We start from the raw sequence: 15,917 nt of genomic DNA, 5'->3' as shown, positions 1-15,917 counted from the left end.
TAGCATAAAATTGGCATCACCTCAAATTTATTAGCATCTCATGGACCGTCTTTAGCAAGCCCAATTTGCTTAAAGGACACATGATGTGAGATGGATATGGAGGCTGCCATACTTATTACCTTTTAAATAATACTAGTTGCCTGGCATCCTGTTGATATTGCATGCATCGGAACTGTCTGAATTACACAGCTGAAACAAGCAATCCAGTCAAACTTGAATCAAACATCTGATCTGCATGCTTGTTCAGGGTCTATGCCTAAAAGTATTATAGGTAGAGGATTAGCAGGACAACCAGGCAATGTGTATTGTTTGAAAGGAAATAAATATGGCAATCTCCTTATCTCCTTCACTTCAGTTGTCCTTTAAAGTGGATCCGAGATAAACTTTTACTCATTGCATAATTGTGTTCCTTTCATATACAGTAGTTTATACGGCATTCCTCAAGCCAAATGCTTTTTTTGTTTTGTTTTAATACTTGGATTTCCTATAAACTAAATAAGCTTCGCCCACAGCTTCTCCAGAGTGCCTTGGTACTCTGAGCCTTAGTAGCAGGGGGTTATGGGAGCTCAGTCTGGGCAGGAGGAGGAGGTGTTACTAGCCAGAGATTTCAGAGGCAGAGGGGAGGAAGGAGGAGGAGAGGGGCGTGAAGTTTTCACAGGCTGAGGGCTGGAGATGCAGTGCAGCTTGCCTGTGTGTAATGTGACAAACAGAACATGGCCGCTCTCATTGTATCACAGGAATAAATAATCATAAACTGTTGAAGCTGTTTGCAGCTAGATTTGCTGTGTAAACTATCTAAACATTAGATAAGCTATATAGACAAGTTACTTGTTATAGTTAGTTTTTCATCTCGGATCCGCTTTAAGTTAAAAAATGCTGGAGAGGATTGAAAAACATGAGTGGTCCCACAAATCTGGGCTGAATTTATACAAGCTTCCTGCAGTTTGCTCCTCTCCATTGAGCTATATCAGATAATAGATAGGGATTATAAAAGATTTAATAAGCAGTTGTGTGATTGCAGTTGCATGCATGCACCTAATTAAGAACGTTTATAAAAAAAACAATTCCAACTATTGGTGCTGCATGTGTCTGCAGAAGCACAAGCTCTAATTCACCCTCATATAACCTCGACGATATATTGCAAACTCTTTACGTTCTTAAAAAAAAAAAAAAAGAGAGAGAGACAGGCCAGTTTCACAAATATGTTCTGCAATGCTCTCAATCTTTGGAAAAACTTCATAAATTAGGCCCATTGTATCAGGGGTGCCTCTAGTCATTTTGTCACTCCAGGCGAGAAAACCTGTGGCGCCCCCCCAAGCCCCTCCCCACCAGGAAAATAATCATAATGCAGCATCGTTTCACCAGAAAATAATCATAATGCGGCAGTGTTTCATCAGAAAATAATAGTAATTATCGTAATTCAGAATCGTAATTCACCAGAAAATAATCGTAATGTGGCAGTGTTTCACCAGAAAATACACTTATTGCAGCAGCAGTTCACTCGAAAATATTCGTAAGGTGGCAGCGTTTCACCAGAAAATACACTTATTGCAGCAGCATTTCACCAGAAATTAATCATAGGGCAGCAGCGTTTCACCAGAAAATAATCGTAATGGGGCAGCGTTGTCAGAAAATAATCGTAATATGGAAGCGTTTCACCATAAAATACACGTAATCCGAGCAGAGGGAAAGAGTAGAGAGGGAGAGGCAGCATAAGATGTAAGAGGGGGTAGAGGAACAAAGAGGGGGAGGGATAGACAGCATAAGATGGAAGAGGGTGCAGAGAAACAGAGGGGAGAGGGAGAGACAGCATAAGATGGAAGAGAGTGCAGAGGAACAGAGAGGGGTAGAGACAGCAGAGGAACAGAGAGGGGAGAGGGAGAGACAGCACAGCACTAAAGCACAGGTTTACAGCTTTACCAGCCTACAGCCTAACCAGCTTTCAAAAAAAAAATTTGTATCAAAAGAGCAGGGCACATTCTAGCAGTTATAACAGTACTGGGAGTATGCACACAGGACAGGAAGTGTTCTTAGCAGCCTGCCTGAATACCTTCTCTTCTGCCTGTGCATGCAGCTTATTATCTCTGGAGTAGTGATGGGTCATTCGCGAACGCTGCGAACGACAAGAGCTGGTTCTCAGTTTTGAAAGAGCCGATGCCTCAGCCGCCCCACAGAGCTCTGCTTTGCTCTGCAATAAAGGGCGCTGAGGCATGTTGGGAGATGTAGTCCTCCTCTTGCAGCTTGTAGGAGTGTATGGGGCGGAGCAGAGCAGTAGAAGGAGGGATTGCCCCAGTCAGAGAAGCAGTCTGGAATTGTCATGGAAACGGGGGCGGGGCTTTTACTCCGATTCTGAGTGGTGTTTAGTGATATTTAATGAAGAGCCGATTCAGAGCCGTAAGAGCCGGCTCTTTAATGGGAGCCGATTCAGAAGAGCCGATTCTCTGAAAAGAGCCGGAATTCCCATCACTACTCTGGAGCAGAAACTTCCCTTCTCCCGAGCTGTGTTGCTGTCTTGTGCGAGGGCGGGGCTCCAACACGGACACATCACATTCTTCTCTCTGTGACTGCATCTGTCCCCTGGCTGTCTTGCTCCAGTGTCTGTGTGCAGCCAGTGACACAGGTGGGGGGTCAGACTGTCGGGGGCATAAGCTGGCTGGCCGCTGCCTCCTGGCAGTGGGGCGGAGTTAAAGGCTGGGCCACACGAGGTAAACACTTTACCTGTGTGGCTACTGAGAAGAAGGGGCACGGCTTTAAAGAAGGAGCCTGGCAGAGAAGAGCAGTATTGAGCAGTATTGATTGCTCTATTGGCAGGGGAGAAGTGGAGGTGGAGACACTGCTGAGCACATGGTCGGGAGGTAATATAATATAAAAAAAAACAAAATACATGGTCACGGTAGCAGAGGCGGGGGAATGCGCCTCACCACCTCATGGCGCCTCACCACCTCATGGCGCACCAGGCAACCGCCTATACTTGCCTGGTGGGTGAGACGCCCCTGCATTGTATAATCAAGCCCACAGCATTGAAAGCCACCATAATGAATAAAACACTAAATAATTACTGCTAGAGCTCTTACTACTACACAGCAGCTGGTTAAATGGTCCATACAGCAGGAGAAAAAGATAAAATAGTTAAAAAGAATGTAAGTGTGTAAACAAGCCTCCTAAAATAACAAAAATAACATCTTGGGACAACACTTTTCCAGGATATAATACTAAATCCATCTGGTGAATGGTGCAGTGACAGTCATGTGCAGGCCTTTTTCATACAAAAGGCTGAACCGTAAGTTTGTTGGGCAGGTCAGCCTTCTATCCGGGCCATGAGCACCTTCAAGCCCCTTGCACACTGGCATTGTGAACCTGTGCTGCATTACCCTTTCTTACCGCAAGGTTCCACGGGTGCAATGTAAGTCAATGGAGCCTGCAGAGTTAATGTGGTGCGATGCACCGGAATCATCCGATCGGATACAAAGTCTGCAGCATGAACCCCATGAACCGCGCTTTCCGCATGGATCATGCATTAATGCAAGTCAACTGGCAACGCAGGCAGTGTGCATGGCGGTAGCACAGTGCAGCGTGGCGCGTTCGCAGACAGACCGAAATCCCAGTGGCATACCTCCTGCCCAGCAGAAAGTATGTCACAAGCTGGGGGCTGGCATCTACATATGACCCTGTTGCCACACCATGGCATAGGGTCATGTGAAGCCTCATATCTGCGGTGCGATGAAGTGCTTGTTGCCTCTTTACCCCCTGTGATGAGCACTAGATAACACTGGGCTGGTAAACAAGAGCAGATGGTGAATTCAGATGAATAACCACAATTTTATAATGTTTATTTCCCTTTCAGACAAACTTAAAACTATTGAACTTAAAGGGGAGCTTCAGCCTAAACAAACATACTGTCATTAAGTTACATTAGTTATGTTAATTAAAATAGATAGGTAATATAATCTCTTACCCACCCTGTTTTAAAAGAACAGGCAAATGTTTGATTTCATGAGGGCGGCCATCTTTTTGGTTGAAAGGAGGTGACAGGGAGCATGAGACACAGTTCCAACTGTCCTGTGTGCTGATCACCCCTCCCAGTTGCTAGACAATGTGAATAACAACATAGGAAATCCCATCATGCTTTGCACAACATCAGGGAAAACAAGCCCAGGCAGTTTTCTTTGATGGGTGGAGCTTAGCTAAACATGCAGCTAAAAATGATGCTTTGGTAAGAAAAACAAAGTTCTGATGCTGTGAAACTGTTAAAGAAACACCAAGCCTTTTCAGTTCTGCTGAGTAGATTTTTAGTCTGGAGATTTACTTTAATATGTTCCCTCAGCCATTCAGGACTTTTATGAACTCTAATTAACAATCAGAGAGAATTACGCTACAGTCTAACTGCTGTATTACTGCAAAGAAATTGTAATTGAGAGCCCTTTGAGTATCACTGGGTACCACAACAACACTCATGTTCCTCATGTACCACAGGTTATGTTAATTGCACAATGCACACTATACAGTGGCTGGATAGTGTACTGGTTAAGCTTACTGCCATTGAATAGGTGAGCAGGGTTCTGCTCAAAGGCTAGGGTCAGTACCTATTCACTATGGCCTCGATTCATAAAGCATTTCCGCATGAGGAAATGCTGAAAACTGCTCACTTTACCGAGCACACAGCCAAATCTGTATTCATAAAGGCTTTTTCCGCATGAAAAGCCGACATCCACGAGCAGAGTGATCAATCACCGCCTTGCGCGGTGATTATCACAGCAAAAGTAACAAATGTCAATTCATAAAGATTAGAGGTAGCGGTATGCGGACGGGTATTACCGCTACCTCTGATGTGGCGAGAAGCGTGCGGAATCCGTTGCAGTGAATGGGACAGACCTCCCAAGCAGCTGCAGAGAGAACACCGCACGGAGGGATTCCGCCTGCTTCTCCTGTTTCCGCATGCGTAGGACAGCCTAACGCCTGCCTACAGCGGAGTATCTCCGCACGCCTGTCACAACTAGCTAAATTTTTATGAATTACCTCCCTGAAGGCGGAAATACCGACAGCGGTGTTTCCCCGCTCGACTTTCCCCGCTCGCAGGCACTTTTATGAATCGAGGCCTATGAGTTCTAGGCAAGACTCCCTAACACTGCAGGGTGACAGTGGCGTGGCAATATGGGGTGCAGAGGTAGTGGCCGCACTTGGGCCAGAGGGGCCAACTAGGGGCCCTCCTTCATTCATCTTATTAGCTTGTTATTAGTGCTATGCTGATAATAAACACCTCTATATGTGTATTGCATAGTGGTAACCCTTAACAAGCTATTTTCTTACTCTGATTTAACCTTTTTGACACTGCAGCTGTCCTTGGTAGGTTTTGGAGCTCCATATTAATAGAGTGCACGGGGCTCCATGTAAAACTCACACCGGGGCCACAAGCTCCTTAGTTACACCACTGCAGGGTAGCCTCTTGAGCGCATCCCAGTGGATGCATCTCTTGAGCGCTTTGAGTCCAACAACAGAAAACCGCTATACAAGTGTTCAGATTATTAAAATTGTGTGCTGTTGGTGTACAGCAGTCTTAATAGCTTTTAGTGAATCAACCCACTTGATTCTTGACCATGACCATTACACTGAGAACACAGAAAAAAACATAAGCTAGTTCTAAAAAGGATTAAGGCTATGCATACCCATGTTTATCTCATCATGTTGCCTGGTAGTTTAGGTACCCTCTAATAAAACCGGAGGCTAATAGTAAATCTTATATTATTCCAGGAAGTATGCTTATATACTTACACTCTCTTTTTATCCTTTTCACTATTTTATTTTTCTGGGTACCTGACTGATTCTAGCTGTTTAGACTTTCTCTATAGCCTCAGTTGAGAGGACACTTTTTATGAACACTTATTCTCTAAAAAAAAATGTGGCCAGTAACCAAACTATTTTTAGTTCCATCCAGCTTAGTTTTAGCACTGGAGACAGAAAAATGTGGGGTTTTTATGTCAAAAGCACAGTTTGTTTTATTGGTAAGGGGTGAAAATATCGGTCTGAACTTACTTTTGTAATTTTTTTGTTTTGTTTGAGAATTTGGTTTGAGAAATGCTGGAACAATGATCAACAAACTAAAATGTAGAATTGTTTTTATTTTTTTTTCGGCTCATCTATGGCAAATTCTGTGCACAAGGTCTCTAGCCAGACAAGCTATATTTAGATTGATCCTATATCTACAATGGTACAGTAGTAACATCTACTGATAGGACTACAGATGCAGATGGACAATGAAATGCTAATAATTTGAACTTACACTCAAATGAAATGTCCCTTGTATGTGGCTCGGAACTGACCAATAAAATGCACTTCCTGCTGATTTGGATTGATCCAAATCCAAGCTACGGTATATACAATTTGCATGAAGTTTGCAGGCAAGCATCTTATTGACCATCTCTAGACAGGACTGGCTTATAACAAACTAAGGACTAGGACCCATTAGGAATCGATGCAGCACTTTAAAATTGCCACAGCAATTTTTCCCAGCGATTAGAGAATTGTACAGGGCTTCCGATTAGTGTTTCAGGTTTTTTGCTTTTTAAATAAACTTTATTATACTCACCAGGTGTCTGGATTTCCAGCTTCTGTCTGTAGCTCCTAAAGGAAAAGGTAATAGGTGCTTCTCTAGGGCCAATCAGAGAAGCGCCTGTGACCTCTTTCGTCCGTAGGGGGCAGGACTACGGACGCAAAGCTGGAAATCTGCACACCTAGTGAGTATAATAAAGTATTTTTCAAATTGTAATTGCTTGGTCTCCCAATTTGCTGCAAAATTGCTTTTCAGAGCGACTTTGCAGCGTTTCTGTATTTAGCATTGAGCGCAAACTGCTCAAAATGCTGCATCTCTTGCAATTGCGATTACCCCTAATCGCAATCACACTAGTGGGTTCAGTCCTATTCAAATACATTGGCAAAGTGCTTTTGGGAATCCGATTGTGGGCGATCCCAAAACGCTGCCAAAACATCCTAGTGGGTCCCAGTCCCAGACCCAGGGGCCTATTCACGCTAAAGGTAAATACACTGCATTTACTGGAACACAGATAAACGCAAAAACTGATGGTAAATGCATAATATGTTATCAATAGGATGCATTTACACTGTCAACCGAAACGAAAATGCATGATGCAATCACCAGACTGCACCCGACATGTTGCATTTTTCTGCAGCCGGACTGCAAACGCTGGACAGCAAACATGAATTGGACTACGACTAAATGGAACCCCACTAGGCTTCCCACCGCATGAAAAACACGCTTACCACCCCATCTGCACATTTGCAGTGTAGTGTGAACCTGGCTTAACACAAAATTAGTGATATATACATTTTATATATCTTAGGAAAGTCAATAAACTGTTATGTTCAGCTCTCAGCAACTTATTGTTATAAAAATGTAAAATGTCCTATTTTCTGAATCTTTACAAAGCCATGCACATAACAAACTTTAAGAAGTTGTCCCATAGATACTTGACCATGAATACTGTGGCAAGGACATCCTAGACGTTCCCCTTTGTCCTTGCAGTTCCAGCACTGGTTACATGCCTGTGCCGTGCAGTGGGGACAGGAAGTCAGGGAATAGCACCAACAGGAACACAGCAATAAAAATCTGACAGACAATCCCATATTTCTTCACTCTACTTAAAAGTGATTTAATTGTCATTTATGTCACAGCTGGGAAAAATTCCACTTACTTCCTGTCACCCTGACTCAGTGTGAGGGGAAATCATTAATAGTGATAGGAACAGCCATAAAAACCCTACCTCTCTGATTTAAAATGTTTTATTAGTGTCAGATGGAGGATTGTTCTGAAATTATATAAAACAACAAGACTGACCTAGTATGAATAGTTGTTAATTAGAATCTGAAATTGTACAGCTGAAGTAAATGCATAATATAAAATTGGTGTTGTCGAGGGCTAAATACTGCACTCTGTGGTTGTGATGGTTGTGGTGTAAACCAGATGTTGAGGCTGAGCACTGCTTAGGAAGGTGCTTTATAAAATAATGGAGACTGAAGAAGGTTTGTGATTAACTAATCAACGTGTGTGTGTTATCTAAAACTAAGGCTCAACACACACCATACAATCTTGGTTGTTCAATCTTACCACTTTCATGTTGTAGAAGAGCTTATCCAATCAATCATTCAAGGTATTTTCAATCTGTTGGCCCTTTTACTACATAGATTTGGTAAATCTGTACAACCAAGATTGTATGGTGTGTGTTGATCTTTAGGGTGCTTTCACACTGAGCTGGTGTGGTAATTTTACTGCATCCAACCGCAGGGTAATGAAAGTCTATGGGGACTTTCATACCGACGCGGTATGGCACGATGTGACAGAAGTGACGTTTTCACCACATCCACGATGCTAGGACAAATCTACATTACTGTGTGGCTCTGTGGCGATGTGCAGCGGACAGGAAGTCATACAAGTCTATGGCGCGAGTGTTTGAAAACCCGCCACAAGTTTTATGTGTTGCGCATTCGGGGAAGCGTATTTTTAGCAATACACTTCAGCACATGAGATCGCTTCAGCCACAGGAAGTGAGCGTCAATTCCTGCTTGGCCGACTGCCAGACGGGATTACCGCATACTAACGTGGTAATCCCTAAAGGCCTGTTTTTGGTGGTATGGACCGCGCACGCCAATCTGCAGTCTGAAATCGGCCTGACGGTATGTACTGTAAAGATTGCAGAGAATTGTCATGTAAAATCCCTGATCATTTTAGGCAGTCATTTAGGAGCGTGTGCTGTACAGGTTAAACTCTTGACTTCTCGCCGTGCAACATTTTCTGCTCTATAGAGCATAAGCAGAGAGGCCAAGAGAGTGGAATCATGCTAGAAAGATTTCTTTTAGGGCCCTTCTATGGTTGCACCCCAGCACAATAGCTTGGTGCGACATCTCAGCAACATTGTGCTGTGAAATGATCATACTCTGTATAGAAGTGCCTTTAGTGCTCCAGCAATCACAATAGCAGTCAGAGGATAGTGATCTGTCCTGCTTGATGGCTTGAAAGTCAGAGACATCAGGGGACACCTGTACACAGTTTGGGTTTTCAGCCAAGAGGATTATGAATCTGCAAGGCCCCACTGAAGCAGCCCGTTAGGGTGATGTTAAGCTTGGACGCCACTATAAAGCTGATACCTTTTATCAGTAATAGTGTAGCAAGGCTCCGGTCAATTTTCAAAATATATCTTTTCCCATTTATTTAATCTGGATCCTTTTTTGAGAAGTCTCTAAAGGGTTGCAAAGTGTTACCAATATCTTAGGGAGAAGTTTACCTACCATAAGCAAAAAATACTTTATTGGCCGAAACAGTGTCAGTGCCTAAACCACCCGTACCCATTTCACACATAGGCTACTAGTGGCGTAAGCCTTACTTTACTATAGGCAATGTTTATCTTCCTGTCAGTAAACCCATTGGAGAGATTCCTTCACCATTTCCCAATGGTGACACTTACCATAACATAACCCAGACAGATTTGCTCAACCTTTGTGGTGCTCCATTTTAGGTTGATTTTAGTCATCACAGGGTATCTGGTAATGCACAGTGGCATTTGGTCTGTTGTAATGCACAGCTTAACCAAATATCAGTGGTAAAGCAAAAGGGGATGCAGAAATTGCAACTGCCTCGGGGCCCCTGGACCACAGTGACCCAACAGAGGCTCTCCTTCAACTGCTACAGTAGCTGCTCATTAGTTATACTGATAATGATCATCTCTATATGTGCTTTTGAATAAAGAAATCAATAACAAACTGTCCCTGTCCCCTAATTGTCCTTGGCAGAATTTGGTACGCCTTATCCATATTACAGAATGCTTAAAGGGGCCCAATGTAAAACTTGCATTGGGGTTCATTGGGGTTCATATCGCCTTACCTGTGCCACTGCCAAGCATAGTTATTAATTTCAGTAGACAGGTAAAGGGAAAGCCATGTGGACACATCTTACTTTGCTGTGGCTTATAAGGGATGCTAGAACTGGTGGGCAGGGCTTTCTAATTTGTCCACTTGTTTTTTACACAATGGTAATAGTCTTAGTTTTTAGTTTTTTACACAATAGTCAGTTTGATGATGTTTGAAAAACACCCATAGCCACCAGATCCCTGCTTAAAGAAGGTCAGAGGTCCTGATCAGCCCGGGGCAGCCCATGAGGCGGGGTGTGGCAGGTTCCTCATATGGCAGAAGTGGGGGGCGCCCACCTGGCTGTGAGTGGGGTGGGCCGCCAAGCTGGAAGGGGTAGCAGCAAGGAAGGGGAAGCAGCTGGCACAGCGGTGGGGGATCAGACCTCCCCCCCCCTCACCTGGGGCTCCCCCGCCTGCGCTCCTCGTCCAGCTATTTGTGCAGCATTTAAGTCAGCAGCGAATGGGGAAGCAATGACTCACCTTCTTCCATTCCAGGCCATTCCAGGCGTTGCGTTCCATTGCTCGCACTTCCTCAGTACAGTTGGCGGGATTGCAGGAAGTGATGCGAGTGGTGGAGCGCAGCGCTGTAACACGGAAGAAGGTGAGTCATTGCTTCCCCGCTTGCTGCTGACTTAAATGCTGCACAAATAACTGGATAGGGAGTGTGACCCCCGCTCCCCACCGCAGGGACGGATCTAGGGGGGGGCAAGCGGGTCTCTTGCCCCAGGCGCAGTTTGTTGAATTCTTAAAAAGGCGGCAAAATTTGGATGTGGAATGGCAGTTTAGGCGCCAAAACCTGACCTAGCCCCAGGCGCAACTTGGGGCAACTTGGTCTAGATCCGTCCCTGCCCCACCGCTGTTCCTGATGCTCCCTCTTTCTGCTGGCTTCTACCCCCTCTAGGCTGCCTATACTGGGGGCAATTATACTACCTAATGGAGGGGAGGCATCCTCACAAGTTTGCCTCAGGTGACAAAAAGTCTAGAATCGGCCCTGGTCCTCACTGAAAAAGAGGTTCTGCAGTAGGCAGAATTATGTGTGTAAAGTCTTATACGCTATGAATAGAAAATAATGCTTTTCATGTGATGTGTTGCATTTCTGTCCTACTCATCATGCATGTAAGGGCACGTTTCCACTGCCTGGATGCGATAGCATCCGGGCTTCCGGTTGTATTCCAGAAGGCGGGATGTGGCTGTCTGTCTCTGCCAAAGGGAATCGGATGCATGCTGCGGATATTTGAATCATGCTATCCATAATTTCCCCAGGTCGCATCGCAAATGAAAATTCGCATGCAATGGAAACTTTTCCATTGACATGCATTGGCTCCAGGTTTGATGCGATGAGATGCGAATTCGCAGCTAATGGAAACGGGCCCTAAGAAATCACACTTGTTATTCTGCTTACCGCAGTTTAGTTAATACACCCCATACTGAGCTAGAGAGTCCATCTTGGGGTACAGGTCAGGGAGTACATCAATATGAGGCCAGCGTGGAGAAGCCTTGAAGTTTACCTTAAAAGAATCCTCTACAGTTTACCTTGCACAGGGCCCAGAAATGTTTTTTCCCCTAAACTCAGTCTACCATGTACAAGGCCCGACTTTTAAACTTGACTTCATCACTATGCTCTTTTGTTGAGTGTCATTTACATCACCATTTGATCCTTTATTTATCTTAATTCATCTTATCTATTCCTCTATCTTAGACAAAGGGAGACTATAAATATATAGGAAACGAAAGGAAACAGCCCCCCTCTTCTTGAAAATATAAAGAGAAGTACAGAAAAGAGAGAAGAGATCATCCCTCTACCTTGCTCTTCTCCATACTCAACCTTACCTTCCTGAATCCTCTGCTACGAAACCTCAAAGTGAACCTCCAGACTAAAAACCTGTAGTCTTGTATACAGGTAAAAAGAGTGGCACTCACTGAACAGGGGAATGGTGTGCTCAAGCCTCAAAGGTTCCCCACACCTTGGGATCCAATTGTAGCAAAAATACCAGTTGGAGGCAAGCACTTCCAAAAATATAAAGCTCTTTTATTGATTCATCAATAAAAACATGTGGCTATACGGCCTAGCCACATGTTTTTATTGATGAATCAATAAAAGAGCTTTATATTTTTGGAAGTGCTTGCCTCCAACTGGTATTTTTAGACTAAAAACCTGCTCAGCAGCACTTGTTTTCCTTACCCAAGCCTCATTTTTAGCTGCACAGAAGAAAACTGCCCGGGCATTTTTCCCCTGATGCTGTGCAAAGCATGATGGAATTTCTAATGTTGTAGCTGGGAGGGGTGAACAGGGCACAGGACAGTTGGAATTGTGTCTCATGCTCCCTGTCACCTCCTTTTAACCAAAAAGATGGCTGCCCCAATAAAAAAGATGGTCGCCCCCATGAAATCACAAACATTTGCCTGTTTTTTTAAAACAGGGTGGGTAAGAGATTATATTACCTAGCTATCTATTTTAATTAAAATAACTAATGTAACTTAATGACAGTATGTTTGTTTAGGCCGAAGTTCCCCTTTAAGATATTAATGCTCAGTAGAAGAAAACAAAGAATTATAGATGAGAAAACTAAAGGCCCGTAGGCTTAGCCACCACGCCAACCCACGGACAATTCATCCGACGACCACACGGACGACCGGCCGTTACCGCGACCCCGCGATGTGGGCATGGATGCACAACCACGCAAATGGTGCCCAGCGAGGTGCGCCAACACCGACCACCACGGCAGACCAGATCCCCAAGGATCCTGCGCAGAGCACTGAAAATTCTGATTTGGATTACTGGGGTGGCTCATGTGTAGACAGACTAGATTATTATTGTTCTGTCTACAGTGTAATCTCCATACAGACATTCCTTGTGTCTCTGAATGAAGCAATCATTCACTCTTGTTTTGGCGGCAGACTGCAGGCCCACAGCAGCAGTTCACATACTCAATGCCATGATGGGTTGGGGAGGGGGGGGGGGGGTCTGAGCTTTAGAGAAGGAAGGAGGAGGAGAGGCAGGAGACTTTGTATAGCAAAGCAATTGGCTACAAAATTCTGCCTTGGCCATCGTCTTGTTTCCCATTTTTGATGGGTGTGAAGGATGGAAATGACCTACATGGTCACAAACAATCATTTTGGCCATTAAAAGTATAATGTCTATGCGGAGCGTTAAATTAAAGGCTTGTGTAATTAGCTAGGCATTTATCACTTGCAGTTCATTAGGACCAATATACAGCACTGACAGCTGTTCTGTTTACCTTCTATTACATGGAATTCAATGCAGATCAAACCTAAGTGGCAAAATAGTGTCAATATAGCCTGCAATAGAGTGATGAAACTTTTGCATGCCGTCTCCAGATCTAATACTGGAAATGCACAGTGCACATGTGGATGGCTATATTTTATGGGCGCATATTTGTTAGTTGCTCCGTAAGTTTCCTTTTATGCCGCAGAGTCAGAGTGTTTTCTTAATGACAAGGCGTTACAGGGAAACTTCAAAATAATTTTAATTGAAATTCATAAACATGGGAGCTGCACAAGTCTCTTTGTAGCACTTCTTATATTGTTGGAAACAGTAGTCTGCTGTGTTTGGAGTACTGTTGTCATGAGACTATACAGAAATTCCCACCTGGTTGCATTAGTGATAAAGCTGCAGAGGACAGGAACCATTGTTACTTGTTTTCAACATCTGGACTAACCTATTTGCTGGCAGCCACCTCTGACAACCCTACCTGCAGTTTCTTTTTATACCAGTGTGAAATGACTGTGTGTTATGCACACATAAAAACAAACTTATCAAGCATAAATAATGTTTTCTGCTAATTCTTGCAATATCTAAAGCCTAACTGAAAGCACTGATGTTTTCTAATGTTGTTTATTCAATACTTTGTAAAGAAAAGGAGGGTAGAACATGGTTATGATGAGCTGGAACACTATTCCTCTGTGAAGCCACATACAGGTCCTCTTCTGAAACCCCCCATAGTACAGACAGTAATAAGATGACTTTCTTCCATGTATATGTTCAAAAATAAAATAAATGTGTGCTCTTGTCTACTTTGTTGTATAAACTGCTGGCAATGGGAAAAAATAGACTTGGCTGTAGATAATATTGTGCCATTCACACCTAGGTGCTTATAAAGGCACATTTAAAATGCACCTTCAGTTTATAATAAGTGTGCTTAATCATGTAGGGAGGTTAACAGTTCCCATAACAGTTCCCATAGATCTGAATGTAACATGCATTGAAAATTCGCATACACAAGTGCAGAGGTGTTAACAGGCCCCAAAGCAGCATCTGCAATGTAAAGTTGTTACTTCATGACTATTGGAGAAAATTTGAGCATATTCTATCATTTTCCAGGCTATGCAGAGTTGTCTTTGATAGAAAATAGAAACTTTCCTTACAATTTTCCACCGCTGAGTTTATTTTATAATCTGTAGAAAGATTAGTCCATTGGTACAAGAACCATAAATAACCAGCAACCAAACATAAATTCTTTGAATAGGTTGAAGCAAGCATAATAATCAAAGTCAATGTGTGTGTGGTTGGTTTTTATGGTTGACTTTCCATGACTGTGCTTAACCTGGGCACAAGTAATTGACTTAGTAAAACATGGCAGCAGTATCATTACTACAGCTGGCCTCAGTTAAGGTGTGATGACCCCATAACACACGGGTAAGAATACATCAGGTGAGCTAGTATATATTTAATGCATGCACTTAAAGGACAACTGAATTGAGAGGCATATGGCGGCTGCCATATTTATTCCCTTTTCAGCAATACCAGATGCCTGGCTATACTGCTTATGCCTCTAATACGTTTAGCCACAGACCCGGAACAAGCATGCAGCAGATCAGGTGTTTCTGACATGATTGTCAGATCTGACAAGATTAGCTGCATGCTTGTTTCTGGTGTTATACAGACATTACTGCAGCCAAACAGATCGGCATGGCGGCCAGGCAACTGGTATTTTTTAAAAGGACATAAATATAGCAGCCTCCATATCCCTCTCACTTCAGTTTTCCTTTAAAGTACACATTAAATGAGACAGAAGAGCAATTCAAGAGAATCACAAACACCTGTAGAAGTTTGAAGACATGCAAGCCTATGGTTTCTGGAGACAGTTAACAGATGTCTTCAAACTGGCCATCATGTGAACTTGTATGCGTCAGATATTTAACATGAATGGTAAAATTAATAAGAACTCATAAATAATGCTGACACAATTAATCTAGTCTACATTAGATAGAAGCACACTATGAAAAATGGTAACATGATAAACCTTCTGTCTTCTACTGTTGATAAAAAGATGCTGAGGCCTATAGATTACCCAGAGTGCCTATAAAAATATAAACCCTTGCCTGGTTATAGCATAAATACTATTGCTATACTGCATCACACGTTGTTCTGTGTCTCTTCAGTTTATGATCTCAGTTTGGATATTCAATAGGATTGAATAGGATGTTGCTGTAACCAGGATTAGGAAGTTCCTCCCCATCTTTGTTACATGATGTTCTCACCTTTCCCAATGATACCTTCAGCTCCCCCCAAACCTGATGCACAGTAATTTCATTCACTTACCTGTTATTCCATAGGACAAGCAGCTCACCAGCAGCACACGTACAAACACATCCATTTTCCACCTCATAGAGTCACTCCATGCTTCTGTCCAACAAGCTAGATAAGTGAAGCTAACGCTAGGAAGGAAATGAGCCTTCACACAGGGAAAAAGTCAGTGACGAGAACTTCCTTCTATTCAATTGTTTGGGGGACTCGACTAGAGATCGCCTAGGTCTTCAGCATTGATTTAACATCTGTATGTATGTTTGTGTCTGGACCTTCCACAGAGGTCTCACAGCAGAAGAGCTGAGAGTGCAAAGTCAGCACATTACTATGACCCAGCAACCTGCACTACAGGGGGTGCGCCTTATTCTTCAAATGTTAGGACTGGGAATGCTGGAGTTTAGCTCAAGAGGAAATGGTTAACTGCCATTAGATTTTTGCTGAGCACTTTAAAGTAC

General features: G+C 43.3%; 1 protein-coding gene across 1 annotated transcript in view; it reads right to left on the bottom strand.

The window, feature by feature from the left end:
- Nucleotides 1–15,552, bottom strand: part of LOC137562313 (uncharacterized) — a 58,367-nt gene extending 42,815 nt beyond the window's left edge. The window contains exon 1 of the mRNA XM_068273650.1: nt 15,478–15,552. Coding sequence (XP_068129751.1) covers nt 15,478–15,544 — 67 coding nt within the window. The 5' untranslated portion in view covers nt 15,545–15,552. The remainder of the gene's footprint in view (nt 1–15,477) is intronic.
- Nucleotides 15,553–15,917: the final 365 nt, after the last annotated feature.

Source organism: Hyperolius riggenbachi, chromosome 3 (assembly GCF_040937935.1).
Source record: "Hyperolius riggenbachi isolate aHypRig1 chromosome 3, aHypRig1.pri, whole genome shotgun sequence".
Classification (NCBI taxonomy): domain Eukaryota; kingdom Metazoa; phylum Chordata; class Amphibia; order Anura; family Hyperoliidae; genus Hyperolius; species Hyperolius riggenbachi.
The sequence above is the reverse complement of the archived record's forward strand: the minus strand, read 5'-3'. Positions and strand labels throughout refer to the sequence as shown.